This window comes from Chrysochloris asiatica, unplaced genomic scaffold, assembly GCF_000296735.1.
Source record: "Chrysochloris asiatica unplaced genomic scaffold, ChrAsi1.0 scaffold00016, whole genome shotgun sequence".
In the NCBI taxonomy this organism is placed as follows: domain Eukaryota; kingdom Metazoa; phylum Chordata; class Mammalia; order Afrosoricida; family Chrysochloridae; genus Chrysochloris; species Chrysochloris asiatica.
In genome coordinates this window covers 29,167,436-29,181,166 of record NW_006408534.1, presented here as the reverse complement: position 1 = coordinate 29,181,166, position 13,731 = coordinate 29,167,436, and the positions used below count along the sequence as shown (strand labels likewise).

The window sequence follows — 13,731 nt, the reverse complement described above, 5'->3', positions numbered from 1 at the left end:
CAGTCCAGTGATGATCCACAGCGGCACACCACACCTGATAACATGAGCAATGTTCATTTCAATCGTCTTCCCCTCATTAACTGTGCTGTAGTCCTGAAATGCAGGGACACGGCTGTGCTGTGCCTCAGTGAATTTTAATGGACAATGAAATTGAATGATACTATAAACAAATAATGTGTTTATGGAGAGGGAGAGGAGCTGTGTGCTGATGACCCGGGGGGCAGACTTGTAGTATATACCCTTTGGTTGGCTGATGGTGCATGGAGGGGATTGTAACCATGGCAATGAAACAATATACGATACGATGAAAGTAAAACTAATGTTCTCCCATGTAAACGATCACATAATTCATAATAAAACATTACAATAAATAAATAAATAATGTGTTTAGGCCATGAAGGAATAAAGGAGAAAGTTCTTCTTAACAGTCATGTAAGTAGAAGTTATTTAATCATAAAGAAAGCCCACTGCCATCAAGTCAATGCAGACTCACGTAGGGCTTTGGAGACTGTAAACCTTCATGGGAGCAGACAGCCTCATCATTCTCCCACGGAGTGGCTAGTGGGTTTGACCCACTGACCTTGTGGTTAATGGTCCAATGCTTATCCCACTGTGCCACCCGAGCTCCATAATAAAAAATAAGTGGTTTTCAAACTTGTATTTTCTCAGATAACAAAATGATTGTTGTTGTTTAAAGCCATCAAGTGTTGGTATGATGTGTTTCCTAGTCATGTAACTGGAACAGATTTGGTATTTGGAAGCAGGGTGCTACAGAAATAAAATTCAAGGCCAGCCTTTTCTCCTCTCAGAGCACTTGTCTCTTCCCTAGGCTCATGCATCGAGTCCTAACATGAGAAATGCATATTTTATTTTTGGGAGCAAAATTTTCTACCTTCCAATATGCTTCTGAGGTGTCCTGCTGGTGCACAGATTAACTACTCAGTTGTTAACTGAAAGCTTGTCAGTTCAAACCCACCAGAGGCCCTATGGGAGAAGGACCTGATGATCTGCTTTTGTAAAAGATCTCAGCTTAGAAAACCTATGGGGGCAGATCTACTCTGTCACATGGGGTCCCTATGAGTTGGCATTGACTCTACCTATGGCTCTCAACAGCAACAACATGCTTCTAGGTGTAGGGGGAGCACACAGCAAGTCTTCTCTCCCTGCAAAGCCCAGTGAGGAAGGTGAAGTGGATGGTTCCTAATGGAGGACTGCCCAGAGTGGCCACAAATCAGGCCTCTTGTTGCAACCAGCAGCCTGTGCCACTTAGCAAACGGCAAAATATGGAAGGGATTAAAAAAAAAAAAAAAAAAAAAAAAAACTTAATATACATGCTGTATAATCTACTAGACCTTGAATTTGCTGGGCTTGTTCATCCATGTTTTTATTTGGGTTTTTTTGTTTTGTTTTGTTTTTTTACCTACCCTTTACCTAAAATGACATCCTGTGACTTTGCTGGGGCAGACACAAGGTGATGTATCAGAACCACCTGCAGCTGTGAATGTCCTAGACCAAGGCAAGGCCACAGCCTGTCATGATCCTACCTCCTCATCTGCCTTTTCTGTCTTGTCTGTGTTCTCCGCCTCTCACAGCACCCATGGTGTCTGTTGGCTCTGTGAAGAAATCTCTTTATGTCTCCCCAAAATAAGCTCCATCATGTTATATTTTTAGTGGGCTTCAAACGTCTGTTCTGAAAAAGAAAAGGTAAAAGAGAATCAGAAACTGGAAACTTACACAGAGGGAGCTGAATGGGTGATGGAAATGGGGCAGGTATGGGGAGAAAGCAGGATCAGGCAATCTACCTCCTCCCCCTTTGAAAGCAAAGAACTGAGATTCTCACACCTACAAGCATACCAAAGCTCATGTAGCATCACCCTGTTTGGGGAAAGAAATCTGCCCCGGCTCAGTCCTTGTCTTTAGGAGAATGCCCAGAGAAGCCAAAAACTAGGAACACCAGCTACAGGCATCAGTCGGTACTGGGAGACTGGATCCCTGGATCTGCCAAACCCAAAGCTATGTTTCACTGGCCTCACCTGCAGGAAACTGTAAGAACATAGGTAAGCCATCCCACTCAGCCCAACAGCGGTCGAGGAGCATGCCAGCTATGCTGTAAACAGGAACTACTGAGTCTACCACCTGTCTTTTTTAGTCCAGGAGTCTTTACAGAATAGCCTCTGACTCTTTTACATCCTAACACCTGAATCTGTGTGTTCTGCTTTATAGTTCTTCCCATATGGTGATGCCTCCAAGTTTGCCCAGCATGCATTCCGAACCTTTGACAAGAACGGGGACGGCACCATCGACTTCCGAGAGTTCATCTGTGCCCTGTCCATCACCTCCAGGGGCAGCTTTGAGCAGAAGCTGAACTGGGCCTTCAACATGTATGACCTGGATGGTGATGGCAAGATCACCCGAGTGGAAATGCTGGAGATCATTGAGGTGAGGCGTGGTGGGCCCCTCACATAGCCAGGACCTGACAAATCCCAAACAGCAGTTTCCTTCGTGTCAGTGCTGGTTTCTTTGATTCCCTGGTATCTTAAGCTGGGTTTGCTGGAGAAATATAACTGTGAAACATATTTATATATAAACTATCAATATATATTATTGTTGTTAAATGCCGTTGAGTCAGTTCTGACTCATAGTGAACCTGTATATAGAATTTCTGAGGTTTTATATCTTTATGGAAACAGAAAGCCTCATCTTTCTCCACAATTTATATATGCTGTTGTTGTTGTTAAGTACCGTAGAGTCGGTTCCAACTCATAGTGACCCTGCACTGGGTTTCTGAGGCTGTAAATCTTTACAGGAACAGAACGCCTCATCTTTCTCCCGTGGAGCGGCTGATAGTTTCGAACTGCTGACCTCCTTGAGGTTCGCAGCCCAATTCGTAAGCACCATGCTACCAAAGCTCCTTCAATATATATATGTGTGTGTGTGTATGTGTGTGTGTGTGTGTGTATACTGACATCTGACCCACAGATATGGATATATGTATGTATGCATGTATATAGTGAGAGACAGATTTCTATTAAGGAAATGACTCACACATTTGTGGAGGCAGGGAAATACCAAGTCAGATGTCAGAAAGAAGACTGTTCCCGGACCCAGGTAGCTGCAGGAGCTGATGAATCTAAGGTGGGCAGGTAAGGTGGCAGGCTGCCGACAACTCCTAGAACCACCAGGCAATATGGCAGGCAGATAGCTCAAGTCCAAAGAACCATATGTAGAGTCAGATGTAGAAGATAGACCCAGCTAAAAGCAAGCAAGCTTTGCCCAAATATCCAATATATTGGTAGCAGGCCACATCCCCAAGGAAACTTTTAATTGATTGGCTTCTCATAGCAAATCTCATCAAGGAAGTGATTTTATTATACTAGGTTTCATCATAGGGCATTACTGTATCTTAATTGCCTAACCGCTGAGAATCTAGGCCCAGACATATTGATACAAATTCTTTACTATCACACCTGGTAGGAAACCTGCTAATTGCACACCAAATCCTGAATTTTCTCATCTCTGCCCCCCTCACTCCAGTACAGAACCAAGCTGTGACAATTGACAGTTGGCATTTAAATCAGCCTTTCACTCACAGTGAGATTTTTGGGGGTTCACAGGATATCAGGTTCTTGACTGAGCTTTACTCTGCTGCATATGTCATCCTCAGCTTCAAACTACTTTCCCCAGGTGGGCATAAAGTGCTGTGAGTAGCTCCCAGGTTCCCTGTTATGTCTCAGTCCATTCACAGAGACCAGACATCCTTTTCAGGTATTTTTGTAAGTATCTCAGCTCTGATTTTACCTTGTCCACACTCCTCATTGCATGGTACTCTTCAGATACTTGGATATTCTTGGATTTCCTCTAACACTCAGCCCTCTTTCCTCTATGCAGAAAGCTCTCCCCAACCCACTCCCTCACTTCTCTCAGGTCTGTGAGCACATCTTACCTCCCAGTGACACCATCCTTTCCTCATTCCCTATCTAAAATAGTGTCTAACAAGCTCTTGCTGAAATTTATTTATTGCTGCCCCAAATTACCTTATACATTAGAAAGAAAACTCTGTGTGAACTCTGCTTGCTCACTGCTGTATACTTTAGAGCCTAGAATAGTTTGTGGAACCTTATAGGAGTCGTGGTGTGGCGCTGTGGGCTAATGCGTCAAACTGCAAGTCATTTGAACTGTAAGGTCGGTGGTTCAAGCTCACAAGTTGCTCCTTGGAAACCCTATACAGGGTCGCTATGGGTTGCAATCAACTGGACGGCACTTAACAACAACAACATAGGCACTCAACAGCTGATGAACTAACAAGTCAATGATTGTCCTTGGGTGGAATATCTTAGGTGTGTGTAACCACCACTGCACCAACCACCATGACCTAAGAAGACAAATGAATAATCACTTTAGGCAAGAGTCAAGTGTTCCCTTCCCAGAGTTGGTGTTAATGTTCATCCAGACCACATGGACTCCAAATGAAAATTGGGGATGATTGCAAGAAATGGCAACCAAAGTCCAAGTAATCAAAAATCAAAGTGTTATCTATCACACTACACTCTCTTCTCCCCACTTTCACTTAGAGACACAGAGAGGGAGAGAGACAGAGGTTTCCCCTCTTCCTGTAACCTCCCCAATACAATGGAGTCCGTTCCATTCTGATCACTTCTGAAGCTTTTCTCTCGCGCTCATACACCTTCTCTAGTCTTTCCATCCTTTGACTTCTTCCCATCTGTTATCAACGTCCACTCCCCTCAAACATGCCTAAAAAGCTGGTATTTGAGTTCTCTATTTGTATTTGCTTCATTCAATTAACTGTATGCTTCCAATCAGGTTATGAGAAAAAACACAGTATAAAAACTGTACATATGGTTTACCGCGGCTATCATTTTCTCACCTTTCCCACTCATAAACCTTTGTCCATCATCCACACTCTACAGAACTCTTGTCAAGGTCTCTATGACTTTCCTACAAGACAGACTTTTCTAAGATTATTACTTTCCTTTTTGACTTTTTGCCATTTTTCCCCACCGATCATCAATCCTCCCCCAAACTCTCATTTTTAGTCCTAGGCAATGTTCTTCAACCAAAGCACACCAAAAACACATCTGCAGCTGAACACGTTGAATGTATTTCTCAGTACAGCGATTCAGTAGGAGGGTGGTGGTGTTGTTATTAAGTTCCATGGAGGCAGTTCCAAATCATAGCTACCCTGTATAGGGTTTGTGAGGAGTGACTAGTAAGTTTGAACTGCCGACCGTGTGGTTCAAACTGCCCTTGTGATCCTATGCTTATCCTACAGCATTGACACACCAGGACTCTGAACACTTATTAAAGGATTTGAACTTCAGTAGCGTAGTGGTTACAAATCGGGCTATGAGCCGCAAGGTCAGCAGTTCGAAACTACCAGCTGTTCCACGGGAGAAAGATGAGGCTTTCTGCTCCTGTAAGGATTTACAGCCTCGGAAACCCTGTTACAGAGTCGCTATGAATCGGAACCAACTCCACGGCACATAACAACAGGTTGATTTGGGAATCCCTGAGCAGTACAAATGGTGAACATGCTCTGCTTCTTACTAAAAGGTTGGAGGTTGATTCCTCCCAGAGGCACCAGAAGAAAGACCTGGTAATCTATTCTAAAACTCACTAATTGAATGTTCTACGGAACATAGTTCTACTCTGGCATACGTAGGGTTGCCATCAGTTGGAGGGTCACGGAAACAAGCATTTACTCTGGTTGGGTACTGTACAGAGTAGGAAGAATTCTATTATTGAATATCTCAGGAAAATCCCATCGAGAAGGGGGGCAGACTAGATTGAGGATAAAGCTCTAATTGGTAAATAGCAGAGCTGCCATTCATACTAGCAGGGAGAGCTGTTCAATATTTGTGGCTTAGAAAATGCTCAATGACAGAAGAGCTGTAAGAGCCAGCCCAGCCACAAAATCACCAGGTCCTAACAGACAGCACCAGGCCACTAGCTCCTGGTCACTAGGGTCTGCTTTTCTTTTTTGCATTCTTGATGGTAAACCTAGTTGTAGTGGTTACATATCAGACTGCTAATTTCAAGGTCAGCAGGTGGAAACTGCCAGCTGGTCCATGGGAGAAAGATGAGACTTTTTGCTACCATAAAGATTTATAGCCTCAGAAATTCTATGCAGGGTTGCTATGAGTTAGAACTGACCCCATGGCACACAACCTGTCACCATCACTTTTAGGTCCTTTTCCTTTCTCCTTTTATTTAAATAGAGGCCTCTTCATTGAAGTCTCTCCATTCTAACTGGTGGAACCTTGAATGATTTCCAACCCTGTGTGTGCTGGAAATTGTCAAGTATTTAAATCATTGAAAGCAAATAAGATGATCTAGGGAATAAATATAAATAGACATTTCCAGAGGACTGTACCTGGAATATTATAATGTTTAGAAGTCAAGAACCAATATATGAGACTGAGAAAAATAACTAGTAATATCGAAGTTAAAAAAATAAAAGGGAGAAAGAAACAAATACTAGTACTGAAAGGGAACCACAGAAAATGTTTCAAGGGAAAAGGAACGTGCAGTCCTGTCAAAGGCTATTGGTAGGGGGAAGTAACATTAGTTGTTGTTGTGATGTGCCGTGGAGTCGGTTCCGACACATAGCGACCCTGTATAGGGTTTCCAAGGCTGTAAATCTTTACGGGAGCAGAAAGCGTCATCTTTCTCCCGCGGAGCAGCTGGTAGTTTCAATCTGCTGATCTTACGGTTTGCAGCCTGATTCATAACCACTACACTACCACAGCTCCTTACATTAGTAGTAATAGTTGACAATTAGATTTGAAACCTGGAGGTCATTAGAACAAACCAAGAATAGTTCCAATGGAGTAAACCAGTTGCAGCTGAGTCAATTCTGCCTCAAGGCAATCACATGTATCAGAGTAGAATTGTGCTCTATATGGCTTTCAGTGGCTGATTTTTTGGAAGATCTTCTGGCCTTTCTTCCAAAATGCCTCTGGGTTGACTTGAACCACCAACCTTTTTGGTTAGCAACAAACCATTTGCAGTACTCAGGGACTCCTTTGCAGCCAAAAGGAATGGGAGTGAAGGAAGTGGAGGCTGTAAATATAGAAAACTCTTTCAAGGAGCTTTGCTTTAACAAGAAGAGAAACAGGGAAATTGTCCTACTATGGATACCCCAGGTAAACCATGAAACCTCCCCACTCTGGCGTACCTGGACTAGGATGTATTTCACCTGTGTGAGCTCTGGGACTTGGTCAGCTTATTGTTCAGAAAGCCCTCCATCGAGTTTCACCCAGTCATGCACAGATTCAAGCAGAGTCCGAAGCAGGTTTTAGGAGCTCTCTCTGTGTATCACTTCCCTCCGTTACTCTGCCCTGCCAACTCTAGCTAACTCAGCCTGCCCAAACTTAGATCGTTGTCTCCTCAAATCAGTGAGGTTTCTGTGCTCTGCTCTGTGCTGTGGTCAGGAAAGACCTCCAGCCTGAAAACTGAGGTGACCTTCTTTTGGGAGTCACAGTGCTGCATTACCAGTTGTGGAGTCTGAAAACAGTTGTTTTCATTTTTGTCTGCTGCAGCTGTGTGCCGTCGAGTTAGTTCCTACTTATAGCAACCATTTGTAGGATTTTCAAGTCTATGAATTTTTACAGGGGCAGAAAGCCTCATATTGCTCCTGCTGAGCAGCTGGTACATTCAAACTCCTGACCTGTGGTTAGCAGCCTAACACATAACATACTACATTACCAGGGATCCTCATCTAGTCTCTCGGTTTTCAGGGGGAAGGCAGGTCCTGTGTATCAATCAGTTCACCATGACTGGAGCAGGAGTAAGGAGAGTTTTCAGAATCATCCTCTAGTACTGCCACTTCCTGGCTGTGGGACTTTGAGTACCAAATAGTAAATATATATATATCTCAGATGGCAATGCAAGATGAACACTAACTGCTAACTTCAAGGTCAGTGTTTCAAACCCACCAGCTGCCCCTTGGAGGCCCTCTACAGGGTCGCTATGAATCTGAACCAACTCAACCTCAGTGGCATTTAATAATAATAACAACATCCCAGACAGCACCTAACAACAAAAACAACCCACAAGTCTGTGGTGATGATGAAATGATGTCATTTATATGTGTACACATCTTCTCATAGTAAGTGTATTATAAATGGTAGGTACTTCTCAGGGCTCTGTTCTCTAGTTTAGTTTTATTCACTCCAGACATTTTCCCTTAGAAATATCATTCACTCAACTCTCAGCTTCTCTCCAGCTAATCAGCCTGTCCCCAGGTCCTGTCCCCTTTCTCTTGTGTTCTTTCTGATGTAGTTTCCAGACCTCCATCTCCATTCTTTTCACCAGGTTCGGGCCCTTCTCACCTGAATCATTACGTATTTCCTGCCTCCAAGTTCTTCGCTGAGCCACCTTGTTCCTGGCCAACAGATCAATGTTCGTTAAGTGATTCTGTCATTGTTAACCTTGTGCGTAAAATCTTTCCATAGCTTCTCATTCATTCGATCAATACATCTTTACCGAGCAGTTATCATGTGTCAGGCACAGTCATGTGACCCAATTTACATCAGTTCTTCATCTCTCCTTTGCTCCCACCGTCAGTCCCTCCAGTGGCTCCTCACATCCATAATTGGGTGCTTGTGCTCATGCCATATCGGTCCCCTGAAATGTCCTTAATGACTCTGTACCCATCCAAAACCTTAAACCCTTCAAGGCCTAGGTTATCTTGCCTCATATTAGGAAGATTTCCTACTCATTCACCCCAGATAATCTCCACCCGCTTTAAACTCCTGTCCTGAACTATTGTCTAGGTAGCAGTCCCTGCCTGCAAAGTGGTGGTAGAGAAACTTGAAATGACAAGTGCATGCCCCAGAGGAGCTCATTGACCAGAAAGGGCAAGGTCCTGATGAGTAAACAAGAAGTGACAATACTGAGACTAGGTGAGAGGTTGTATGGCGGAGAGAACAGCGAAGGCCCAGGTAATGCCATTGAGGAAAATTATTCTGGAGAAGTGAGACCTGTGATGTCTCAAAGGATGAGCCGAATCTAGTCAGGCAAAGGGGCAAGGGACAGTATTTCAGACAGAGAGAGCCACAGGGATTTGTTTCTTCCCTTTGTGTGCCATTTTTTTCTATCTGCATCATTGACTCTGGAGGAACAAAAGTGTGTCTGACCTGAAGTGCTGAATACAGGCAAATGGGTCCTCAAATTCTAGTTTGAAAAAGAATACTTGAGACTTAATTACTTCATCTTAGGAAAGCATGTGGAATAAGCGATCCTATTTTGATACTTGCTTGGAGGACTCCGTAAGGCGTATGTGCCTAAAGGGATTTCTTAGATTCTTTGTGGGATATATTTACTTCTGAGCTTGGCATGCCCATGGCCTATGTTGGTGTTAAGTGTCATAGGCTGCATCTGGAACATTCTTTCTTGGTTGTCATATTCAAGGTCCAAATTACAGGGTTGCATCATTCTAGTACCGGTTGCTGTTGAGTCAGTTCTTACTCATGGAAACCCCATGAATGTCAGAGTAGAGCTGTGCTCCATAGGGTGTTTAATGACTGTTTTTTGTTTTGTTTTGGAAATTATCAGGCATTTTTTCTGAGGTACCTCTTTGTGAATGTAGCCACATTTGTTAACTGTTTGCACCATCCAGAGGCTTTGGATATAGTCAGTGAGACCCTGCTATTGTCTGATGGGTCTCATTTATTACTATGACTTTATAAATAGTGTGTTTGTATTACTGGCTATCTTTATATTCATTGTCTCGGCTAATCCCTATTAATTTTACAGGTTAAGGAACATGGTGAGAGGGACAGTTTACATGTAGAAGTTTGTCCCTTTGACTAAGTGCCAGGTATTATGTGCAGTTTTTGCTTTTCACGCCATATATCACTCTGATTACGAATCTGGACTACGTCTGTCAGGTGTCCACAAAATTAGAAATTTCAGTACTCTGCTACTTTTGAAGTGCTTGTTGGCTATCATCAAGATTTCAGACCCTGAGTGTTCAAAATGAAACTCATCATGTTCTCTGTAAACCTCTTCCTAATCCATTAGTCTTTATCTCACCACTAAACTCCTCTTTCTACCCACTTCCTCCAGCCAGAAACCTGGGAGGCATTCAAAATTCTTGTGTATCTAATTGGTCACAAGACGAAAATACATTTTAGCATATCATTATTTTATTTAAAATCATTTAAGGAGTCCTTCAAAATACATTTAAATCCTCTATCATGTCATAGGAGAATGATTGTTTAATTCTTGTGTCCCTTCCTCCATCTTCATCTCTCATCAACACTTTATGTTACCGTACCTCATCTTGCCTCCACCACCCACATACTTTGTTCTACCAAGTTCAATGAATATTTTTCATTCATCTGATATGTACTGAAGGCCTACTGTGGCCCGGGCATTGTGCCTGACCCTAGAGTTACAGGGGTGAGCAAAAGACACGTGATTTCTAACCCCATAAAACACACTCTCTGGTGGGGATAAGCCAATTCTAATAATGTACGAGATGTCTTCTAATGGTTGAGGTGTGGTGAGGTGCAGGACAGGAAGTGCGTAACTCTCGTCTGGGGAGAAGGAAGCCTTTCCAGAGATGCCATGTATATTGGGGCTGGATAGACAGGATCCAATCACATGAAAGGAAAGCAAGAAGAGTTCTGTATCCTACTGGGTCTGATAATCCCGTGTGTGATGTGCTTTCTCCCAAGGCGATCTACAAAATGGTGGGCACTGTGATCATGATGAAAATGAATGAGGACGGCCTTACACCCGAGCAGCGAGTAGACAAGATTTTCAGCAAGATGGATAAGAACAAAGATGACCAGATTACACTGGATGAATTCAAAGAAGCTGCAAAAAGCGATCCTTCCATTGTATTACTTCTGCAGTGTGACATTCAGAAATGAGCTGATGTCAACATTATGAACTGCACAAAAGTCTCAATGTTCCATTCAGTCTGCAGCTATTCACACACACTTACACACAATATTGCTTGGACTACCTATAAATGGACTTGCTTCTTGTGTTTGAAACACTTGTGTGCATGAGAATGTCATTTGCTAATGAATTTTAAAAGCATATGTTATCAAACAAACAAAAAAAACCTGCCACTATGTGATATGTGTAATATCATTTCATAAAATAATCCTCTTCCTCCAAAGCCTGGGCAGAAGTGTGCTGCACAAAGTTATATAATTTCTTGTTCATGTTTTGCTAATGCTGTGTCTTCTTGATTACATACTGTTAGTGGCACTGCGACTCCCACAGTAATGTAAATTATAAGCTGTCACCATTCTCCTGTAAAATAGTACTGGACAGACAAGCAGAGGGGCCTTTGGCTCCTGTGTCTGGCCCACACACAAGAGCTTGTATTATCAGTGACTATAAATATACATTTGCATGCCTTTTAGGTTTGCCTTAATTCTTACCTCATTTGCATCCTATCAATCTGGAAAGAGCTGTGTTGGATGATTGCAGTATAAAACTTAAAAACCCTGCTAAAATGACTCATTAATTAAATCTATCTATATATACATATACACAAAGATATTATTTATTGGAAGTAAAAAAAGAAAAAGAAAAAAGTAAGATGGAAGTGTATTGATTTCTGCTTGAATTTTCAAAGGTTCCCAAAGAGGTTACAATAGCTATCCCAAATAAATTTATAACATTTGATGTCCCCTCCCTTCAGTTCTTATTTTATAATTTAAAATTTGAAACATGTTCACAATTATCAAGGATTGTGCTTAAAACAAAACAAAACAAAACAAAAAAACCCTTATTATGAATTAAGTGAAAGTTGATAGAGCTCATCAGTTTTACATTGAACAAATCATATACTTTGTTTCATCTCATTGATAACAATCTCTTCCCTCACTGAGGTTCTTATTTCCATTCTGCCCTCCAGCCCATCCCTTTTCAACTTAGTCCTTAGGTACATGTTGTCCTTTTGATCTTGAATGGTTGATCAGTCCATGATGAGCATACCTTACTAGTATTCTTTTCCCTCCCTACTGCTGAAAATTGGATCAAGAATTGCTTTTAAGAACTTACGGATTCTTAAACACACAACTTTGGAATATGAAAAAAAAAAAGGAATAAAATAAATCTACTTTCCAGTGCTCCCATCTGGTTCTCAAAAGAGTGACAATTAATATGGCATGTGAAGTTTGAATAAAACATAAGGCTTATTCATGCTAAAAAAAATGTCTATTCCAAGAAAGTAACTTGTATTTCAGAGTTACCTTGATGCTAACAAGGTATATCCGACACAACTGTGTGAGGGTACAGTTAGGAGGCTGAGAAGTGTCCTCCGGAAGAAGCCAGTAGGAAAGACAACTGAGTTTCTAAATGAAAAGTCTTTCTGTTGTTTTTAAGAAGGGAACCTCCTCAGAGTGGCATCCAGCGGTTGGGTTCTGATCATTTCATTCATAAAACATCTTCACTGATGTGCCCAACAGCTTTCTTGCAGGCTGACACAGACACTAAAATAACAAAAAGATGATTACATTGTCAAAACTATGAAAGCAAGCACAAGAGAGGGAGGTGGGGAGTAAAGGGATTCGCAATGGCAATAGTACGGTTAAGTGCCATTTAAAGAAAGGCCTTAATGAAGGGAGGTAGTCAATCATGTAAATGTTTGGGACATTTACGGAAAACGAACCCTCCAGCCAATTCACCATTCTTTTTATAGATATAATGTAGAAATTGGGTCAGCAAATGAACCTATGGTGTATTAGTTTCAGTCCTCACTACTCTAGCAGCGTGCAGGGATCCTGGGGAGCAATCCAGCAGTAATTACTCAACATGAATCCTCTAGCTCAAGGTTTCTATCCCTGGGTATGTTGTCCCAAGAAACTGTCATAGAAGGTCATCAAGGAGTCCCCCAGATGTCCATAGCAGCTTTTGGTACTTGCAGATACTAGAAACAATGTCATAGTTTATTATCAGAGAGATGGGAAAATAAAATATATGGATGCAATTTCAGGCATATGATACATAAATTGGAAGTAACAGATTTATGTACACACAACATTGGCATTTAAAAATAGCTGAATGGGGAAAAAAGAAACAATGAAATCTATTACACAGTATAATATACATATAAAGGAAAATACATTCTCTCAAAACAAACATGTTTTATAAGGATACAGAAAATAAAAGGAAGCATCTTATATCAGTTTCTTCGGGGATGGTTGAATAGGAGTGGTTCAATTACTGCTGCTCGATAACATTTCACCCTCAAAACTTTTTGGTGGAGTCTATGAGACCTGTATTTGAGAAGGGCTCCTCAGTATGATTCTTGCTTGGGGTCTTTCGTGTAGTTGCAGCTGGAGCTAAAAAAAGGACTTAGAGCAGCTGGGAATTGACTGAGCTTATCTGTTTCTTCTTGTAGTCTCTAAGACTTCTCCACCCAGGATATTTTGCACTTCCTCACAGCATGGCAGCCTCAGAGCAGTCATACTATTAACACAGTGGTTCAAGGTTCTACAACAAGAATTACTGCAAAGAAGTTGGAAGCTTCATTACCTTTTCTGATCTAACCTCAGAAATCATGAAATATCACTTCCATGGTGACTCCAAAAGGTCACAAGCAAACCTATTCTTATTCATCTCTTGATGTCAAGGTTCTAGAAAGAATATGTGGCATGGGAACACTGTTGCTACCATCTTTGGAGAATAATCTGTCACAGTCTGCTCTGTGGTCACAATTCCCATCTCTTAAACATGCAAATA

General features: G+C 41.8%; 1 protein-coding gene across 2 annotated transcripts in view; it reads left to right on the top strand.

Annotated features, from left to right (window-relative positions):
* Positions 1-10,901, top strand: part of VSNL1 (visinin-like 1) — a 112,560-nt gene extending 101,659 nt beyond the window's left edge. The window contains exons 2-3 of one of the 2 annotated variants that reach the window (XM_006835267.1): positions 2,224-2,439; positions 10,704-10,901. In XM_006835267.1, coding sequence (XP_006835330.1) covers positions 2,224-2,439; positions 10,704-10,901 — 414 coding nt within the window. The remainder of the gene's footprint in view (positions 1-2,223; positions 2,440-10,703) is intronic. The other variant, XM_006835268.1, reaches the window with a different exon arrangement.
* The last annotated feature ends 2,830 nt before the right edge of the window (positions 10,902-13,731 follow it).